Consider the following 22,503-nt stretch of genomic DNA (forward strand, 5'->3'; position numbering starts at 1 on the left):
AATAGTTTCATTGATCGAATGATGAGCTGTTCCGGTCAAATCTGTTTTACTTTATCCTGAAAAATAAGGGCCACTAAGAAAAGAAAACCAGTCCCCAGTTTCACAGGAATATAACATGTGCTCTTTAATCATAACATACATAATACTTAAAACCATACCATTCTGATAAAAACAAACTCAAAAGTGCTTGATGATATAAAAGGAAAAAAAAAACGAGTTCACATTTCAAAAGGGCACAAAAAGAACCTGGGGTATTTTAGACAACAAAAATATACTGTGTTTATATAAGTTTCTGTCTTCAGCCCCACTGTATTCAGCAGGTTTCTGACTTACACCGGACTCTTATTCTACACTGCTACGGCTAACGGAGATCTACGGTGGCTCGGAGAAGGAGGGGCTTTTCCGTCTGTCGCAGAAGACTAGTGTGGATTCAGGTGAATGTCTTTTAAGGCACCGTCACCAGGAAGCCTGCAGTGCTGCTGTGAGCCCACAGAGGGCGGCAGAACTCTCAGTTTGAGTGTAGTCTTCAAAAGACCGTTAGCTTTCGTATTTTAGCACAAGCTCTAAACAATCTTTCAGTAACGAGAAGGGTTATCTGGTATATATGTATATGTTTTAATGAATACTCCCATAAATGTATTCACAACTAAATCGTGTATTCGTAGAGGTTTGGTGTCGAATAACAGAGAATCTTACCGACCCACAATGGTTCACTTTGGTGGTCAATGGAACCAGACGTCTGAGGGTCTCTAATGCCTCTGTAGGGCCTGCCCCCAGGGCCCTACTTTATTGGAAAGAGAAAAAATAAAACACTGTCCCTTGAGTTAGAAATGAATAACCAGTTTTAAAACATACACCACAATGTTATTAGGTTAAAGGACATTATTTTCCTCCCTCATTTCATAACCTGTTAACCTGGTGATGTTGAACATGCGTTACATTTGATTTGCAGACATGGAGACGCCTGGTTCCACTCACCCCCACTTAGGCCTGTCACAATATCTTACAAAATATGGATTTCCTCAATTTTTGCTGACAATATTTCACATGTTTACTGTGTGTATGTTTACACAAGAAAGAACATCATTATTTCAGCTGCTCACTCTGTTTTGTTCTGTTGTGGTTTTATTGGTTTAGTATGTTTGAACATTTTTTTTCCCAATTTCAATATCTGAATATTAGCCACGTTTTTGCTAAACATTCATGGCTCTTTAAATTGGAGTAACTGCATAATGATGCTGTTATATTATCATTGTATCAGATAAAATGTTCTTAAAATGACTCATGTATTGTAATTATGTAATAATTTCTGGGACGATATATCTATCACAAAAAAAGGTTATCGTGACAGGCCTACTCCCACTGTGTCCCCCACCTTTCTCTACAACTAACCACTGTGGGTTTTGCAGAAACTCTGGGCTTTAAATTTTGCACTGGACCGAGTGGGATGCATGTAATAAACCATAGAACAATAAAACCGGTTTCCTACTGTACGAGCTACTAGTCTTAAGTTCATATTATGAATCCTCTGGAGTTCACACAGCAACACACTATGATTCAGGCAGCGAGATCTGAGCTGAAAAGATGAGGATATGCCTCGCAGAAGGATCTAGAAGCCAAAACTACGACATCTCTTTGGACGGTTACAGAGCTCTAGGACCACTGCTTAAGTACCACTTTACATATTCTCAGTATAAATACAGATCATGTTCTCCTGGGTTCAGTGACCTCAGATTATGGCCCTGCCCCCTCGTTCCAGTCCAAAAAAAAAAAGACCAGAACTGAGAGTACAATGTACAGCACATAGCAGAGACCTAAGACCCGCACTCAGGGCACACAGACCCAGTCATGCTGTTATTATAAACATGGAAACTGACCTGGGCTTGGTTTCCCTAAAGCATCTCAAAACAAAGTAGAAAAGCGGTAGAGTAAGCATCACAATTAACACTCTCTCTCCTGTTAAGATGATCTTAACACTAAAATGTTTTGGAAGCAAACTGGGCCCAGAGTTCACAGATATTAATCTGTCAATAGTTTGGCTGCTGGTTAGGGGTAGGGTAAGGTCTGAGGGGTTTATTTTCCAGGTTTTGGGGGATAATATAAAGTCTTAGTGTTAAGGAAGAGTTCCAAGTTAATTATGTGGTTATAATAAACTAATAATGAACAGCTGTGGTTCATGTGTCCTCTCCAGGGTGTGTTCCTGTGAAGAGATCAGTGGAGAGTTGTTTTCTTAATCATTACCATAGCTGCAACTATCATATATTTTAGCATCGTCTTTTTTAATATTATCATATACTTGTTAAGCTCATTTCACCCTGTTCTACAATGGCCAGGGGCCCCACAGGACAACCACAATGCCTGTGTTATCAGGGTGGTGGGTCATTCTTAGTGCTGGGTCTTTAGGAGTGGATCAGACACGGCAGTAACACTGCTGCGAGGATCTGACTGCATTAGTGAGGTCAGGTAGTGATGCTGGATGATTAGTTCTAAGCCGCAGTGTGTAGAGAGATTCATGTAGTGAGTTTAGTGTGCACTGTGTTCATACATTTCTTATGTAGTAATCAAGGTTATGGATTTGAGATTCGTTTTTTTAGGACAGAAGACGATCAACAGAGAAAGTCTCTGCTGTGATTTGAGGCCAATAGTAACCCGTCCCCTCTGAACCCTGGACCTTCACTCTACACCTAAACAGCAGTTTAACTGAGTGACTAGCAGCAGGACACGATGACGAAAGCCTGCAGAAGGGGCGCATAGAAATATTTCACACCACAACGGCTACAACATCACTGTGGTAGCTATATGCAACTGCACTATTAGCCTGGAAGCTATTAGATAAATAAATCACCAGCTAAACTATGGTGAAAGTGACCCCTCTCATGTCAGGTGAGGTCATCCGAAGGCCAGAAGTCACGTGATATACTCAGAGGAAAAAAAAACAAAAAAAACAAAAGCAGTTTTGGGCATTAGTGTATGCTGTACACACACATGTAGCAGAGCTTTTTGTGCCAGCAGAGGGCACAGTCCTTTAAAAAACAAAACCCAGTGGTCAACAGACAAGTCCCTCATTGGTCAGTAGCAGCAGTGACGGTTCGGTGTGGGCAGTGCTAGTCAAAAGTCTCCCACTTCTTTCGCAAGTCCTCTACTCTCTTTTTTGGAGGCGTGGCCATAGGCGTGGGTGTGGCCGCCATGGAGAGCAGGTCACAGAAAGGGTCAGGCGGCGTGTCGTTAGGGTGGGTAGGGGGCAGGGCCTGACTTAGAGAGGGTGGGGCTGGTGAATCTAAGAGGCAGGACAGAGAGCTGCTGCTGTTGGAAGTGGGTGGGGCTTTGGCAAGTGGCCACGCCCCACTCCCCTGTGGTCCACCCATTGCAGAAGGCTGACTAAACACTGAAAGGGGGCGTGGGGGAGGAGCATTGAAGTATGTGCCGGCTTGGGTAGGCGCATAGGTGGAGCAGAAGGGGTTGCCAGGAGCAACGGGACTGTAGTGTCTCTGTAGGGGGTAATGGGGCTGTTGTGTGAAGGGGTTGATGGGAACTGGTGGTGGGAAGTTGGGCAGGGCAGGCCGGGGGGGCACAGGAGGTTTAGCAGGTGGACGCGACTCTTCGGCTCCGCTCAAAGGATCCAGCAGAGTGAGTATGTCAGGCTCCGCCTCTGCAGGGGGGCGGGACTGAGGAAGAGGAGACATGTTGAGTGCTTGGCGGAATTCCTGCCCCCCAGCGCTGACAATAAGCCCCGCCTCCTTGTCCCCTTGCCTCAGGCCCTGCAGCAGGGTAACAGCAGGTGCCAGCACTGCCCCGGGCTCGGGAGTTTTGCGGCCCTGAGGGCGAGGGATTGTTATGTTGCCTGCCTCCGTCCTCTCTGCGCTCTCCAGGTTGGGGGCAGGACTCTCGCACCCGGGGGTGCGGCGCTCTGGGGCCTCCAAAGGTGGGACAGAAAGTGGTCTCTCCCAGCAAGGAGACTCTCGTCCAGAAAGAGCCACAGCGTCCGGCCCTTTCTTGCTCCTCAGCTTGTTGTAGCTGGAGTGCCTCAGTCCTGGGAGAGTTCGAGTGCCTTCGCCACCGCTGAGCTCCATCCGCTACACGACACAACACAAACACAGGTTGACAATTACATACTGTATCTGACGGTTCTGCATACTCCCTTCTTCAAAGGTCAGGACCCCCACAGATCAGGTAAGATTTGTGTGATGGATCATTCCCAGAGTTGCAGTGACAATGACGTGGTGGTGGTGTTCTATGTCGCTTTTCCGCTGCATGGTACTGACTCTACTTGAGTGGATCAGACACAGCAGTGCTGCTGGAGTCACTGCTGGACTGAGAATAGTCCACCAACCAAAACCATGTAGCCGCCAGCATCCTGTGTGCACTAATGAAATACTAGATGATGACCAACACAAACTGTGCAGTGACAGATGAGCTACTGTCTCTCACTTTAAGGTGGACCAACAAGGTAGGAGTGTCTCACAGGATGGCAGTGAATAGACACAGGGTTTAAAACTCCAGCAGCACTGCTGTGTCTGATCCATGGTGGTCCTCTGGGGGTTCAAGGCAAGTGTGGAAGGCAGGTATGCTGTGGTACCTGATAGTTAAAGTTGACTTGTTGCTCCTGAGCCTCACACACGGAACTCAGCTCTTCCAGACTCCTCGCTGGGCCGAGAGGAACGTGTGTGTAGACCTTGGTTCTCGCTGTGTGCGAGGACGGCACCTGATGGCTGCTGAAGGAATCCTCCAACAGACTCAGCTCAAAGAATTTATCCTGCACGGGGCTGGATGGGGCTGTGCTGCCTTGGACACGCTCTGCCCCTGCCTCCTCACCCTCCTCCACAAGCTCCGCCTCCTTCAGAGATCTGTAAGGCTGAAGCCTGAGACATACAAACAATACACACATATATATGCACAAAGAGACACACACAGCACGTTCACAATAGCCTCGGCAGGAAACTCCACTCCTGGCCTATTCATATATTAGAGTAAGGGCTATATGTTCAAAGGTTTGTAGACACATAAGAATATATGAATCTGAATATGTGATTTAGGCTACAATATTCATCAGTTAGAGGTGTATAAATGAATAAAGCAAAATTGAACAGTGTTCTATGGAGTGATGGAGCTCTAGCTATACATTTTGGATGAGATATGGTGCTTTTTCAATGAATTGTACCTACTCTGCTCTGCTTTTCTGCTTTTTCACTAGGCAAGTCAGGCTCTTGGTCCCTGGAACCAGGTTTTTTTTTAGTCCCTGTTCTCTCGTGGTTGCGAGTTAGCCGATTAGGGACTAAACCGTGGCGTGTAAACCTTGCAGAGCGCTGATTGTCCCAAGAGAATCGTCACTCTACGCCACGCAATGCAGACATCCAGCACTAACTTTCCATCTGTAAAATCTCCAGCTGCAGCAGAGATCATGTTTGTTTTTATCCGACTCACGACGGCAACTCGTAAAATAACGCCGTGGTCTTTTGAAGAGGTTCAAACGCTCCTTGGATCGGTGGCCGACGAAAGAATCCAGCGAGAGCTGGACGCTGCAACAAGGAAGGAACAAACTCTACTGATCTGTCTGAACTGATGACGGAGCTGTGTTCAGTCCAAAATAACAACAACAACAACACACCATGAGTAAACAACACTTAACGTTATTGCCACCGTTGTTGTGATTTCCAAAGTCTGCTGTTCTCATTAAAAATGGGGATTTGAAGCATCAGCGGCTACATTTCGCCTGAGCTGTGGTACTGGAAAAGCGATGCAATGGAAAAGCGCCAATAGAGAGGTGGCTGTGATCAGGAATTAATCCTCAACATCAGGACATGACTTTTTGAATGTTTATGTGAAGGCTGAATGCCAGCTAATCCTCACAGCATTGTTGCAATAAATAGTGTAAGGACTTCACAGAAGTCTGCAGTAAATAAAACACCGCTGATTAATTCCCTTCATTTGAGGTGAAATGCAGGATGAGTGTGTGTCCACAAACCTTAGGCCATATTAAGCACAAAATAAGCATAATTATACGTATTATATGTAAAGTCAGCGGAAAGATTGTTAGCCGTTTTAACCATCTTCACCCCTGTGTTTGTAAAGTCATTAAATAGTTAAGTTTAGCTATGAAATTATTTCTTATTTTAAGGACATGCTTAATGTAAATCTCAGACGGTCTGTAGGAAGACCTTTTTTTTTGATTTAGCACGAATGAACCTTTGTCATTAATTAGTTTCTCATCATTATATTATACAGGCTGAGAACAAGGGGCATGCTGTGATTGGCTCAGAAGCAGATTAATGCGGAGACCATTCAAAGGGGGTGGAGAGAAGGAAGTTTTCAGGAAAAGCAGACACTGAGTCGTCGTCCTGAGAAAGTTCATCACCAGAGGAATCCTCACACAGAAACACAGTATAGTGACGAGTAGGTCGCATACAGCTAGAGAGAGAGAGAGAGAGAGAGAGAGGGAGGGAGGGAGGCCAAACCCAGAGCCAAGTGATGAAGATGAGTGCATCCAAGTGATCCACAAATACAAAGACACACACCAACCCAAGAGAAAGAGAAACAGAGAGACAGGGAGAGAGAGAGAAAAGGTGCAATGTGAGACATGCAATAATATAATCATAGAAATCTCATTATTGTACACAAGGACACAAATCTCTCTACATTAAGAGCTACACTCTGATTTGATCCCAAGTCCAATCTAGTGAACAGTAGTTTTAACTTGGATCTAAATCATATTTGGTGAAGTCATCACACACACACAGTGACATCGACAGTTTCTGGGTCTCAGTAGAGGCTCAGACTGAAAATATGTGGGAAAATCTATGCTCACGAGGCAGGACTTTTAAAAAAATTTCCATCTCACTCAGAATAATAAGAAATTCAGGGTTAAAAACTACTTCAATTTAATGAATAATGTCTTGAAAGATTAAGCTGATTTGTGTGAAGGACAGCTGCTTTGTACCAATGAAAAATGATTAAAAATGTGTGATTTACTAAAAGAACTATGAAGATATGTTGTGGCTGTGTGTGTGTGTGTGTGTGTGTGTGTGTATAAATGTGTGTGTCTCTCTTACAGTTCAGGACTGCCCTCAATTCCCACGTTGCTCCGTGGCCTCTTTGCAACCAGTGGCCGAGGTGGTCGAGCCTATGGATGCACAAATACATCATTAACAACAGACAAAGAAAAAAATAAATAAATAAATAAATAAATAAAACCACACACACACGTTCTTCTTGCTGATGTGAGCACACACAGATCAGCAGAATTTCACTGCTGTAAAATAGTTATAAACATCTGTCAGTAAAAGGTTAAGGATCAGAAAAACATTACAAAGTAAAAGTCCTCCACGAGCTGTAAAAGTTGGTGTGAGCCGTGCGGCATGCAGGGCAAAGGTCAGTCAAAACCCATAGGATTCGGGCAGAGACCCCCAACCACACACGCACAATGTTACAATATTAAAATATTAAAGTTAATATTTTAAGAAAAAGATTATGAATTTTAGAAGCCTGTACCAGCGCAACACACACTAACGCACCACCACCACCTCAGTGTCCCTGCAGCGCTGAGAATGATCCACCACCCTTATAATACCTGCTCTGTGGGGGTCCTGTGGTGGACCCGATCATTGAAGAGCAGGATGAAAGAGAGCTAACAAAGTATGCAGAGCAACGGATGAACTAGCGTCTGTAATGTAGTTTGTTGAAACAAGGATGTGGCTTTTAATTATTATGGCTGACTACAAAGGTACAACTACAATCCTTGTCCACCTGATAAAATCCAGAACTAACCGGTTGAATGGAAAGTTTCATGAAGAGCCACCGTACGACAATTTTCCCACAGGCGTGGAGAAGGGACCACAGTCACCATGAGCCAAAATATGACCACTATATGACAAATACTCCAGGGGTCCGCCAGAACAGCCGTGACCTGCTGAGGAATCTGAGGTGGTATCTGGCACCAAGGCGTAAGCAGCAGAGCTTTTGGATCAGTGATGTAATCTCCTCTTCTGGACGCTCTGGGATCTGTTGCTCTTCCTCTGGGTCCCAGATGTTGAGATGTTGAGTTTTAAAGAGCGAATTTTAAAATGGTTGGAATCTTGAACTGAACTCCTAAGTGAAAGTAAGAGACTGAGCTAATATCCACTGTCTGTGAGGAGTGTGGTGTGTTCTCCCTGTGTCTGCGTGGGTTTCCTCCGGGTGACTGTCTGTGAGGAGTGTGGTGTGTTCTCTCTGTGTCTGCGTGGGTTTCCTCCGGGTGACTGTCTGTGAGGAGTGTGGTGTGTTCTCTCTGTGTCTGCGTGGGTTTCCTCCAGGTGACTGTCTGTGAGGAGTGTGGTGTGTTCTCTCTGTGTCTGCGTGGGTTTCCTCCGGGTGCTCCAGTTTCCTCCCACAGTCCAAAAACACACGTTGGTAGGTGGATTGGCGACTCAAAAGTGTCCAAAGGTGAGTGAATGTTTGAGCGCGTGTTGCACTGTGAATGATTGGCGCCCCCTCCAGGGTGTACTCCTGCCTTGCGCCCAGTGATTCCGGGTAGGCTCCAGACCCACCGTGACCCTGAACTAGATAAGCGCTTACAGAAATTTAATGAATTAATGTCTTGGAATTGAATTTGAGTTACTGACTCTTAATCTTTTAAGTTACTGACTTTTAATCACATTTCACCATAATAAATTAGTGTCAGGTAACAGGAAAACTGCGGAAGCAAAGAAGGGAAAACCCTTCTTCATAAAGTGATCTGATCCTAAAGCAAACCCGTCCGGCTGAACAAAAGAGGCTCTGTCCGTCTGAGAGCTTTGAAGGAAGTGTGAATCAGAACGCCTGCATGCGGTCAGTAGAAAAAGCAGTGAGTTCAGGAAGAAGTGGACAAGCCTGAAGGTTAAAGGCCAAAGTGAAAGGGACAGCCTTGTGTACTCACTGGACGATTGCTGCGCTGCAGATTGGAGGGTTTGGGGGGAGGGGGGCGCTGTGGGCGCGGTGGACGGGCGGGTTGAGGTGCTTGACCTCGCTCTGATCCCGACTGTTCCAGACACATACACAAACACACAGATGCACACACACTTCTTTGTTGAGTTGGACGATGTTGGGAAGAGACTTCTGATGAATATTAATGATGTATAATTATATCAGCATTGGTGCCGATATATTTATTTTTGCTTATGTTTCAAACCGATCATTTCTGACACGTTTATTTTATGCTGGAACAAGACTGGGCCATGCTCTGGTTCTTAAAAACGGACTGATAAATGTGTAGGAAACATATTTAGCTCAAATTCTATTACTGAGGCAGAGCTGAAGCTCCTAATCCTGTGTTACTGAACTACACAGTTACACTGCTTTTATTTAATCCTCTGATTTCAGTTAAAGTTCACTTATTTATTATTAATTTCATTCATTCATTTGAGCAGATCTATTATTATATTTGACTTGTTAATCAAAAAAAATGAGTGTTTAAAACTGTGACCTGTCTCTGTGAGGAACATTTAACTAAACACTTTCTCAGGAGATTACTTTCATTTTAAAGTAACACAGCTGGCTGCAAGCTAAAATGTTATGCAAATAAATGTTACATTTGCCTGTAATGTTAATCGGAGGTATCTTATCTTTCTGTATTGTATCAATCTATATATTGCCATCGGTAAAGAATTCTCATATCTCTGTGTCCCTAATGAATAGTTAGGAGTCAAAGGAATCTTGGTAAAGCAGTGTTCCTGTTTGAACTGGGGATTGAACCCTAATCTGTCAACTCCCACAGCCTTGAAATATGAAGGAATCTTGCCACACCTACAGATTTGGGAGATGCAAGTTTCTCATTGGACAGCGTTGAAATGTTTATACAAAATGACCAATCATCAAGTTTCTACCCTCATTCAGAACAGTTTCCATGGCAACTGTGTTATAGGACCAACAGCTCTCGCACAAACATCCACAAATATGTCCAAAAGAGCAGGTACCTGTCCAAAATGCACTGTGATTGGTCGCCTCTGTTCCCAGGTGAGGGAGTCTTTACTCTGTGTGGAGGACATGTGGGTGGAGCCAGGCTCGTCTCTGCTGCCGGGATAGCCATTCTCTGTTAACTCCTACAGGGAATCGGACACAACAGTGTAAAAATGTGTGTGTGTGTGTGTGTGTGTGTCTTGCTGGATTGAGTGTGTGTACCTTCTGTTTAAGACGGCTCTTTACTTCTTTGATGCCCATCTTGGCGTGATCTTTGGCCTGTGAAAAACAAACAGCAGTGAACTGACCTACAGAGCAATGACATTTCTTTTTTCATTTCCAGCCAATTTCAAACAAGAGCAGCATTTTGCTCTCATCTTCAAGTGCCTAAATCAGTCACACTGAGCTTTTATCAGAGAATCTTTACAAAAATTGTAGTTTGGGCAGTCTTACCAAAACAAATTTAAGTGTGGTGTTCATTGTTGACATTTTATCAATGAGTAAAACTAGCTCAGATATAAACAATCTAGTTTCTACAGTACTTATGAAATCGTAATAAACAAAAGCAGATGTACTAGGGCTTTCCTATAAACATAATTTTATAGGATGTGATCCCTACACAATAGCATACACCGCAGCCTGATGCATAATTCTCCAGAAATGTAACTACGTGTCACGTCAAAGCAGGCCGCAACAACTGTGATTAGTAAGTTGTTGAGCGGATATTGTTTATGTTGAACAGAAGAATTACAGAAACATGAACTACTCTCCTCCACACTGACAGCAGAATATTCACGACGAGAGATTTCGTCAGACATGGTGTCGACATCGGGGATGAATAAATATGTTGAACAAAAGAAAAATACGGATGTCTCTGGGGAAAAAACAATAACTTGACGAGAAATAGGACCACGTGGGAAAAACATGCCAGCTTTGTATTTATTTATTTCCTAGCACCTCATGTAAAATATGCTCTGTGCCAAACAATATGATCTACTCCTTAAATAGTACACTTTACAGATTTATAAATGTAATACTACTACACCACTGTATTGTGTACTACATAGTGTAGGGGAAGATGCTTGAGATTCAGCCCTAGTGGTGCAGTGGTGTAACTGCAGAGCGACGTAGACATATAAACATTCACAATGACGCAGGGTTCTTCCGTAGCCTACGTCATAGGCTCTATATCGAGTAAACACAGAGATATAAATCAGCCTTAACACTGACTGTGTTGAAAACAAACCAGAGGAGACCGCAGCTGTTATGTATGTAATGTGACGTTTCTGAGTGAGAAACTGGACGTACAAACTTGTAGACGGTTTTCATGGCAGGATTAGCTTTCGTCTTCACCGTGTTGAAGATGGCCCCACCACCTTTCTGTGGGGGGGAGGACAAAGTTAGTGATGTTCTTGGGTTAAAGGTACTCAAAGGCCAGTGTTTATGTACAAATACAGTAAACCTCTGAACCAACCTTGACTGTGAGGAGCCACTGATGGTACACTTTATCGCTTCCTGCAAAAAGAGAAAACAAATGACCTTACTGTATGACAGAAGGCTACAGACGATCCAATTAAGGAGGCCCCTGTGCCCCTAGGACCTGCTGATGTCAAGGTACGTGACTTAAACCTAACACCATTCAGAGATGGTGTTAGAGATGGATAAAAAGAGGCATTGCTGTCATCAACAGATAAAAAGTACTAGCTGATCAGAATGTTATGTATATTTTTTTGATTGTTCTTTAAAGGCTAAGCAGCAGCTCTATGAAAGTGTCAAACAAATAAATACAGTGGAATTTGAGTTCCTAACTTGTGTTTATTGATAGTCAGAAAACATGTTATTTCTTACTAATTCAAGGAATAAGGTTTAAAAGACCGTTGGTTCCCCCCCCAACGGTGTTCGGAAACTCTAATAGGCGTCTTGCCTGTGACGTAGATGGTGGACAACAACTCTAGAAGTCACACTTAATTTAATGCAAAAAGGTGTGTTGTTTTTGGCTGCAATCATTCAATGTACAGTGGGACATCTGTGCACAAATGGCCCAAAGATCCCAAAATATCCAGAAAATGGACTAAATTTGTCGACTTTAAACGGACACTTTGGAAAGGACCATCCGCTCACTCCGTTATCTGTAGCTCATTTCACTGGCGCTTTTTCAACAATATGGGCATGTAAGGACACCAACGAAAGGTGTTCAAGAGCCTCTGTAACATGGAGGTAAACAGGGTAAGGACACTCACTTCGCCTGTTTTAGTTGGTGTTAGTTAACGTTAGCTTGACTCGCTAAACTCGGTGTCTCAGATTATACTCGGCTACGTAGCTGCATTACGGAGGTTTATAGTGTCGGATGAATTAGAGTTCGACTTCGATCACATTTACAAGAATAACGGTACCTCTACATTTGAGTTTAGCTTATTGCTAGGCTATTGTCATGAATAATGTTGGTTATTGAGCTAGATACTGTCATAACAGTCAGTCATAACGGTGTTTTACCGCGGCGTTGTTCAGCTGTTGTCCACCAGTGACGTCACAGTTGCGTTCGAGAATTTCCGTAGCGAGCTCGGGTTTTTCCGTTAATTTAATAAAATTGTCAGTTTTAAAGCAAATTAAGCTGCTATTTTCATTTTAATTCATACTTATATCTGTCAGTAACTACAATAATGTCAAATATTCATGGAGGTCCATTACTTAACGTTAACTAACACCAACTAAAACAGGCGAAGTAAGTGTCCTTACCCTGTTTACCTCCATGTTACAGAGGCTCCTGAACACCTTTCGTTGGTGTCCTTACATGCCCATATTGTTGGAAAAGCGCCAGTGAAATGAGCTACAGATAACGGAGTGAGCGGATGGTCCTTTCCAAGGTGCTTAGCCTTTAAGGTTTAGGGAAGTGTAGGAGTAAGAAAGTCAAGTGTAGGATAAAAAGAAATATTATCCAGTAGTAGCATCAGGTGAAATAAGGACATATCCATGACTCTACTCACCAGCATATTCTCCCATATTAATCTCCTCCTCAAATACATCACTGAAGCCTTCACCAGTGTTCAGTAGCTCCAAACGACCATCTATAAACTAAGCACACAAACACACTGACGGTGAAATCTCTGTAAAACCACATGTAACAGCTTTGACATGAAATCAGAGAGACCAAAAAAAAAAAAACAACTAACACCAAATATTAATATGCACATGAGCAGCATGTTTATAGACCTGTTTAAAAAGCTGAAGCTGGATGGCGTTCTGGAGAAACTGTCTCATGGTGCTGGACCGGTGCGTGATGAACGCATCCTCACTGAACGTAATCGGCTCCTCCTGCAAGAAGAAACACTCTTTGTAATCAAATTACAAACAATCGTGCTGTCGCAGACACAGACATCCTGATAACAGAGTGAAAACTAGTAGCTCTAGCTCAACCTCATTTTTAATTCTTAACTCTTCATAAGCTGATCCATGGATCCAGGGATGCTCTGAAAGCTTACTGTGTTGGAATTTACCAATAACTGAAATACACCATTGTAGTGGCCTTCCAAGACCACAAAACATGTTGGTGTTTAATCAGCAATGACATCACAGCTTTGCTTTCTGAGGGTGAGCAGGACAGCACCTCCTCTTATAACTAATATAAAAATCAGAATCGGTCTAATGCTGTGTGTGTGTGTGTGTGTGTGTGTTACCGGTTCTATTCGCAGGGCACTCCTGTAGCTGCCAAAAAGAGAAGCCTGCGCTTTCAGGAATGCTCTTGCTACCCCGTCTCCTGTTGTCGTCGAAACCTTCTTCAGGCGGTTCTTCAGAGATGAAACCTACAACGCAATGGCACACGAAAAGAGACACATGGATTTACACTCAGAAGATGTTTTCTTATTTCTGTCTCTGTGATAGTGCCCTGAGGTGTGTGTCTGTGTGTGTGTGCTTATACACTCACCACATCATTAGGTAGGCTCTGTAGATCATCAAACGGCGTTTCCAGTGTGTTGGTGTCCACATTGAGAATGACGACATCATCCAGAGCCATTCCCCGAACCTTCTGAAGGTTTTTTAAAAACATTTGTTGTGTTTAAACAGTTAGGTATTCTGGAACTGGATTTTGGGATTATGAGCTGATTTGGGATTATGAATCAGGATTTCTCTCACTGTCCTCAAACTGAAGCGGACTCCAATGAGAACAAGGTATTAGAGGCTAAGGACTAGGGGTTAGGTGTTGGTGATTAGAAGATAGGAATTAGAACCTAGGGTTTAGGGATGAAGGCTTAGGGTTTAGGGATTAGGGGTTAGAGGTTAGAGGTTAGGGCCTAGTGCTTATGACCTAGGGTCTAGGAGTTAGGGGTTATTTGGTGGTCAAGGGGTTAACTGCTGATTTAATGTGGTGATGTTTCTTACCTCCATCAGGCTCGAGTGCACTCCAATGAGGTACGGCATCGGTGCACTACCACAAAGAGAGAGAAAGGTTAATAGTCCTGACACCGAAAGCTGACAGGACAGACACGGTTGTCTTTAAAAGACGTGTGTGTGTGTGTGTGTGTGTGTGTGTGTGTGTGTGTGTGTGCGTGTGTGTGTGTGTGTGTATATCTTACCAGCAGTAGTCAAGTAGATGTTGTGGCAGCACTGGGATGTAAACATGCTGCCAGTACATAGGATATAACAGCGCGGCTGCACCATGGACACATGCTGTTAACTGAGGGAGTGGAGGGAAGGGAAAGAAACAGAGCGAGAGAGATTTAGGATAGTTACAACACTTCTCTAATATATACACAGTTCTATTCTGATAGTTACTACACAGCGATGTACACATTTAGTGAAACTATTAGGCGTACGAATTACATTTTTGTGTAACGTAAAACTAAAATGCGTAATTAAATATTCAAACATCCTCCTGCTCATTTCTCATTTACCAAAAATGACCTAAAAATGAATTATTAATTAAATCACTAAGTTCACGATGGCGTAGGGCTGGACGATACAGCCAAAAATTTATATCACAATATATTTCTTAATTTCTGTGCATATGTTATAATTCCAATATCAATATGAACAGTATATGAACAGTATATCACTGAATAACTTCCAACAACAAACAAGAAACATGACATCACCATCAAACATAAACCTACTGGCTTTGTCAATATTAACATTTTTAAACTTAAATTTAAAGTGCATTGAACTGGGAACAGCGCCCTGTAATGAACATCAAGGAGTGACAGATGTTTTAAATAATGTATATTGATTAAAAAAAAATTATATCATTGTTATTGAAACATTTTATATATTGCGATATATATTGATATTGAATTATTGTCCAGCCCTATCGAAACCCCCTTCTTTAAATCATCTAAACCAAAACTCACACATACTTTTGGATATAGTATTATCCCCAAGAACCGAACAAATCCATCACATGATTTTTCCAGTAAATTCTTCACTTGCCATTTTCACACTACTTCATTTGTACATTATATTTTGTTGAATAAAATGATAATTGTCATTTTTAATACTACACAACAATTACCATAAAATGACAAAAATGCCGGAGAAGGTTTGAAATTTGCATTACACTTATATTACACTAAAAATTTTTAAAACCTATTTGTACTCCTATTAAAATGGATCAGCACACGGAATCTGAGTTTTCTGTGTGATCACGCTGCACTATTCTAAACACCAATTCAAACCGCTGTGTTGTTTCATCAGAGCACAATCTGCTGTTCTTATCTTATGAAGAATGAGTAAGGTTTTCCTCTTAAAAGACAAAAGCTACTGTGAAAAAATGTGTTAAAAACAGCCGCGGCTGTGAGTGTGGACTGTGTTTATGTAACAGTATTAAGTCCATGTTAATAACTAGTTGAGCAACGGCTTGGCTACTCTTTCCAAACACATTCACTATAGTCTGTGCCCCTGCTGCTAATGCAGTAATAATTAGCACTTTTAAGTTTCAGGTGAATAAAAATGATGTCTCCAAACACTATGTTATCGCAGAAGGACACGAAAATATCCTCAACTTGAAGTTAATGGAGAGTAAACAGGGCCTTTTCTATTGGTCGATTAGTCATGAACTTGATTAACATTCCCAAGTCCCGCTCTGCTCTGTGGCAGTACACTCACGGTGCTGAGTTTGCTGGAGCTGATGAGGATTCTCCTCTCGTACAGCATGCTGGCGTACAGGTGCAGCATGTTATTAACGTCCACTGCTACGAAATACTCGGTCAGGTTCCTCTGCAAGAATACAAACCAAAAAAAAAAAATACAGTCTCAAAATGAGTGGAAAAGTAATGAGATCTAACGCTACGGCACATGACTGAGCAAAATTACCCAAACACCCACAGGAAAAACCTGGTCTAGAATATCCGCAAAGAGAGAGAAACACTCGGTGATAAGTTAGAGACTCTGTTGCATAATCTCAGTCTCCTGTGATGTCAGCACCACCTTTGTTCGGTGGATTATTGGATTATTCTGGAACACTGAGAGCAGTGGTCTGTTTTTCTAATGAGAACAAAACTGGGAGTGAACTTACGTTTTCAGGGATACTTGGCAACTCCCTCAGATCAGGCACTGAGAAATAGGCATGCTACAAAGAGAGAGAGAGAGAGAGAGAGAGAGAGAGAGAGAGAATTTGATGAAGCTGGCTATAAGCCACCACACTGTCTCCTGAGTAAAAAAATAATCATTTCTTAACCCACTGGTGAAATTTTGTGTATTTGTGTGTGTGTGTGTGTGAGAGAGAGAGAGAGACAGAGAGAGAGAGAGAGAGAGAGAGAGAGAGAGAGAGAGAGAGAGAGAGTGTGTGTATTACCACACTCAGGTGCACAGGGACTCCAGGGTCAGGGATGGGTAATGAACGCAGAGACTCCAACAGCTCCCTCCACTGACTCTCCTGCACAACATTAACAACAACCAAATATCTCAATTTTCAAATGTTTCACTATTGATTCTACACAATAATACGTCTGTTTAACATTACCTCCCGTAGTGTAATAAATAAATAATAATAAAACCTAATATGGCTGTATTTTCTTGTTATTATTATTAGTAATATTAGTAATAGTACTAGTATGAATATTCTTCTTTGCAACATTGTCTTCATTCTTAATTTAATTTGCTTAATATTAGTACAGTACACACGGGGAATAAAGGAGTACTTATAATCACCAGTTAGGCCTGTTATTCTTTATTATTCTCAGTAATAATCCCAGGATGTTGGCCAACTTTCATTCCCCCCCCCCCCCCCCCCCCCCCACACAAAAAAATCCCGAACTATCTCTATGAATTCATTTTAGAAGAAAATTAAAAGAAGGTACCACAATGATGTCATGATCTTTGGTTAATTCTGTAAAAATGTCGAGATGAAAATAATCCTACAGCTTCCCGGGTTTTGTTCAGTGCAAACTTTTTTATACAAATGAAACCTCTGCACTGCACCAATATTCACTTTCAGGCACAACATACTGTGAACAGGGCCATGCATAAAGGCTTCCTCTGTCTTGCAATGTGTGTGTGTGTGTGTGTGTTGTCACTGACCTGTCCTTTAATGGTGTAGTCAGCCAGCACATTCAGTAGCTTGTAGAAAACCTCAAACACGGAAGATAACTGCAAACACACACACATTGAATGTCTTTACATAGCATTAATTTGTAAATCACAAATATAGAGACCACCTCAGACCATTGTTTACACACCTGAGGATGCAGTAGCAGCTCTGGACTCCAGAAGACAGACGGCAGAATCCGAAACGCTGCTTACTGTCTATGTCAGTCAGAACAAAGGTGAAATTCTGCCCCACCTGCCCTACTGCCAAACTGAGAGAGAGAGAGAGAGAGAGTGCGAGTGCGAGAGAGAGAGTGTGAGAGCGAGTGCAAGAGAGAGAGTGTGAGAGCGAGTGCAAGAGAGAGAGTGTGAGAGCGAGAGAGAGAGAGGGAGAGAGAGAAGCTCCATTCAATACCTTTGTAAGGAGTTGTACTAGAAGAGACAATCACATTAACATTAGCTACACAATAGTCTGTGTGTGTGTGTGAGTGAGAGAGAGAGAGAGAGACAGAGAGACAGAGAGAGAGAGAGAGAGAGAGAGAGAGAGAGAGACAGAGAGAGAGAGAGAGAGAGAGAGACAGAGAGAGAGAGACAGAGAGAGAGAGAGAGAGAGAGAGACAGAGAGACAGAGAGAGAGAGAGAGAGAGAGAGAAAGAGAGAAAGAGGGAGGGAGAGAGAGAGAGAGACAGAGAGAGAGAGAGAGAGAGAGAGAGAGAGAGAGAGAGAGAGAGAGAGAGATACCTGTCCACACTGAATGGGAAACAAAACTTGGGCACGGTCTGCAGAGTTTCCTGAGACAGCACAAGGTAAACAGCGAGAGATAGATTAAGGAAGTGAGAGAGAGAGAGAGAGAGAGAGAGAGAGAGAGAGAGAGAGAGAGAAATAAAAAGAGGAAAAATAAGAGTTAATTGTGCAAGATGAAAACTTGTTACAACATTACTCTCCTGAAAACCCAAAATCTGTGAAGCTGTGTAATGCAGAGAGCAGTCAGAACATAAAGCTATCAGTACTTAATCTGTACTCCTTTAAACCTTCTGTACACACCTGCCTCACACTTAGAGGGAGGTAAAATTATAGCCTCCGTAATTACACTTACTACGATGTAAACACAGTGTGGATTACAGGGCTGTGGCAGACCTCCCACTAAACACTTGCTTACTGCAGCTTTCGCTGCTCAGGAAAAGCCCCCTCAGAGGAACAAGACCGCTGATCTGGGTCTGACACTAATTCCAATAAACATCTTAATTAAGATTCAGACCACGGCCAAGAGAAAACTTCCTGGATAAAGATCTTTAATGGAAAGGGACACATTTCTTTACATATTGCTGAGAAATATATATAACATTCACATATATTGGCTTAACTACATCATGCCTTGAACAGTGGAGAATAGGGCTGGACGATACGGACAACATTTATATCACGATATATTTCTCAATTTCCGTCGATACGATATAATTCCAATATCGATATGAACAATATAAATATATATTATAATACAATATAAACTGCCAAGAACCATGGCATCACCATCAGACGTGAACCTATTGTCTTTGTCAATGCCCCCCCCAAGTAAAATCTGACCAATCTGATTCTTTCTTCATTCATTATAAAGTTTAACAACATTTCTGTGGGTAACTAAAATATGCAAATTTAGGCACAAATATGCAGTGTAGATGTACCACAACACTTGCAAATGATATCTTTGATTCAACCTCATTCCTCTAAAAATACCTACTCTTCCAGACTCTATACTGTGTAAAAGTCTTAGATTAACAAGCTTCAGAAACACAGCTTTACACACACACACACACACACACACACAAGATAAATGAATAATACAGTGTACAGTGCAGACCTGGTCAGAATAGTCCTCTGGGAACACCCTCCGCACCTCAGGATCTGCTCAAAACACAATCCCAACATAAACACAGTAGCATTTGATCACAGCAAGTTATATTTAATAGATTATTATTCCTATTAATATTTAAAGCTTTGTCAAGCCCTGCCCCTCCAAATGCAAAGTGGCAGGGACCATCTTCTTAAAGGAAATGAGCAGAATTTTACCTGTGCCCGCCATCCCAGAATGGCCCACCTCCATATACACCTCGAAAGTGGTCTCAGGGCTGTCCCTAAAATAAAGACGAGGAACCGAATGCTTAACCACTGCAACGGTATCAGAGGTATCAGTTATACATTAAAGGCTTATTACACTCTTATTAATTACTGATTTAATTCAATTCAATAATTCAGGCTGCGACCCCAATGTCTGGTTAAATCTACCCCTGTGGTTCATGCCTCCTAATCACGTCCAGCTTCAAATTAACTGGCTCAGTCTGTCTCTGGACCCCTGTGAAACTAATCGCTGATGACTGACATCTACATCGTCCTGGAGGATCCTGCACGTTGATGGTGGTTGTGGAGACTCCCTTAAAAGATGTAAACACTATGGGGGGCTAGAAACGTTGTATGAAAGTGTAACTATCATTCAATCAATCATTCATTTATTGACACACTCTCAGTCACTGTGGGATCATAATACCATACCATATCCTTTATTAATTGTAGATTTTAAAGATAGTTTAGTGCTGGTTTAATACGCGCCATTTCCTCTCCAATTTGTATTACTTTATTCGACATTAAGCTCAAACTCATTTCACAGAGTTAATAGGAAAGCCCCGCAGCTCCTGACGGCGCAGCAAGGCTAGACTTGTCTAGTCTTGCTCCATCTTCGTTTGCATAAATGGCCTGAACACAATGATACATCCAGAGAAATTAACAATGAGAGCACATCGACCTGCTTTAAAAAGGTATACAACAAAAGGATATTGCTCTTCTAGGGGTCTGAGGTCACGTTGTGAGAGTGGAGAGTGTCGCCAGTGACATTAGAGCTGCTCTCACGACGGTTGCACCAAAGCTTTTTCAATTTTTAAACAGCTTAGTTAACTGTTATTTCCACATCCTCCGCTGAGTGTCCAAAAGCTTCAGCACAGCTTTCTGCATCATAAGTGCTGACACTGACGATGGCTGCAACAGTGTAAAATCTTTAGACGTATGCTAACTCTGGATTTCCTGTGTTGTGACCAAATAAGGGGAACAGCCTAAGGTTTCAGGGGCTGCAAATGTGAATAGTGTCTAAGCATATAATAAGACGCAAACTGCTTCTTCGTGTCATACCTTTGTAAACAGGGAGGTGTGAAAGAGTTTCTGAATTCCAATTTTTTTTTTGGACTTCCCCAAGACAGGCTTGGACCTCCACCGTTAAAAAGAATGCACAGTACAGAATGATTTGCACACAAGGCTTCCTGAAACAACGTCTATGATATTCTCCATTTAAAACATGTCGCAAAATCTAGCGAAATCAGCTACTTCAATAACAGGAAATGCCTGGCCATAAAGGATGGTAGGTCTTAAGCTCCTTCAACCAACACTGATTGAGGTCATTTCCTTCTGTGTCGGCCGCTCTGAACACATTTCATTAAATCTTATTTCTATGAATAGACCCCTGAACACTGCAGTGGGTGTCGTGACCATTTAAGGAACGCTGGGAGTCAGCAGGATTTCTCTTTGGCAGAAATGAATGGAAATGCACCATGATATTAAACACAAAACTTCAAATCAGATAAATGTCGTTGTTTGGACATTACTTCAACCTGTTACCTCTCCAGTCGTTACCTAAACTCCTGAAAACTCATATGTTCATACATAATAAAAACGTTAGAAGTTATTTTCAAGAGAAAACAAAGACCAATCATGATTTAAAAGTGGGTTAGAAGCAACTCTACACCTTCATACGCCTTGATTCAGTGGGTGCAAATCTATGACTATGCAGTTAGTCCAAACCCTTCTCTCTCTCTTTCCACTCATAAATGGATGGGATTGGTGGCTTATATTTATGACACGACAACCCCCAGCTGTCTAAATTCACCTGAATGAACAGTGGGAAACTTAAGACAGGGGGATATCTTTAGGTTGGGAAGTAATAAGAAGACATAGCTGAAATAACTACCCTCCTGCTGAGTTTGTACAAATCAGGTCCAGAATTTAAGAGAAGACGTGTGTCAGATGTTATAGGTGGCATTAGCTCCGAAATACCTGTCATTTTTGGGTTGTTTTGGCCCGAACATGACGCCTAGGTTAGGACACTAACGTAAACAAACGCGCTATAATTCATAGTAGCTGTAACCACGTCCTCCCACACCCGCCGCTGTTTACATGAGCAAGCACCGCGAAAATACACAGAATAAACGGCCCTGGAGGCTGGAGTTCATGTGTACAGATATTAAATCTGATTTGAGCTGTGTTTAATGTTCGCTGTCAGTAAATACACACAGCTACACAAAGTAAACAGCGCTGAAATCTGTGACTAACGTTACACAGCCTCCTGCAACAAGTCAGTTCAGGCCCACATTCCCCTCCCAAAGCGCCTGAAAACACACAGGAATAAACACAAATAGAAGAGCGCTTACTTGATCCGGGACCCCATTTTGGTCTTTTCCTCTACTCCAGCTCCTTGTGCGAGACAGCGGGCATTAAAGCTGTAAAATACTACCTTTCCCCTCTGTGGATCCGTTACACAGCACTCGGGAACGCCATAGTCTCCACACGCACATCACGGTATCTCATTGCCGCGGGAATGCTGGGAAATGTAGTTCCCCAGCCCTTCACAGACACTGAACAGAAACGGAATGCACAGGGAAAAGAAACACCATTACCCATGAGGTAAACGAGCACCGACGCTGGAGTCTCATGATGACAGCTGTACAGTTGTTCAACTTACTGTAATAACGTAACGATCTTTTCAGTTCTAAACAGCAAAGTATGACTTAAAATACTCAATAAAAAATACATTAAGCACTTTTCGTTTATTTTATGTTCAGTCCCAAATAGCCGGCGTCATAAAAAGGAACACACTTTTAACTTAAAATAACATCAAAGTCACAACCACTGCAAATTATATTAAAGTTTTCAGTATTTGATTGGTTCACACATTTCTTAAAGGAACACTAGGGTTTTTGTAATTTACTTTTACAGCGCTGTCCTCAAATCACCGTGCAGGGGAGAGAGTGCAGGTGGTTTCCT

At 42.4% G+C, this 22,503-nt stretch overlaps 1 protein-coding gene across 1 annotated transcript; it reads right to left on the minus strand.

Moving 5' to 3' along the window:
- Window positions 1-85: 85 nt before the first annotated feature.
- dennd1a (DENN/MADD domain containing 1A) lies at window positions 86-22,503 on the minus strand. The gene is given in 26 exon segments (XM_066645479.1): window positions 86-4,073; window positions 4,577-4,859; window positions 6,277-6,405; window positions 7,047-7,117; window positions 8,888-8,989; window positions 9,924-10,049; window positions 10,129-10,185; window positions 11,215-11,286; window positions 11,381-11,421; window positions 12,891-12,978; window positions 13,117-13,218; window positions 13,581-13,706; window positions 13,829-13,930; window positions 14,284-14,329; window positions 14,478-14,578; window positions 16,003-16,113; window positions 16,412-16,465; window positions 16,691-16,771; window positions 17,416-17,474; window positions 17,477-17,484; window positions 17,574-17,693; window positions 18,163-18,212; window positions 19,280-19,323; window positions 19,489-19,553; window positions 21,891-22,094; window positions 22,448-22,503. Coding segments are annotated over 25 exon segments (3,024 nt in total). The 5' UTR covers window positions 21,908-22,094; window positions 22,448-22,503; the 3' UTR covers window positions 86-3,104.

Source organism: Hoplias malabaricus, chromosome 15 (assembly GCF_029633855.1).
Source record: "Hoplias malabaricus isolate fHopMal1 chromosome 15, fHopMal1.hap1, whole genome shotgun sequence".
Taxonomy (NCBI): domain Eukaryota; kingdom Metazoa; phylum Chordata; class Actinopteri; order Characiformes; family Erythrinidae; genus Hoplias; species Hoplias malabaricus.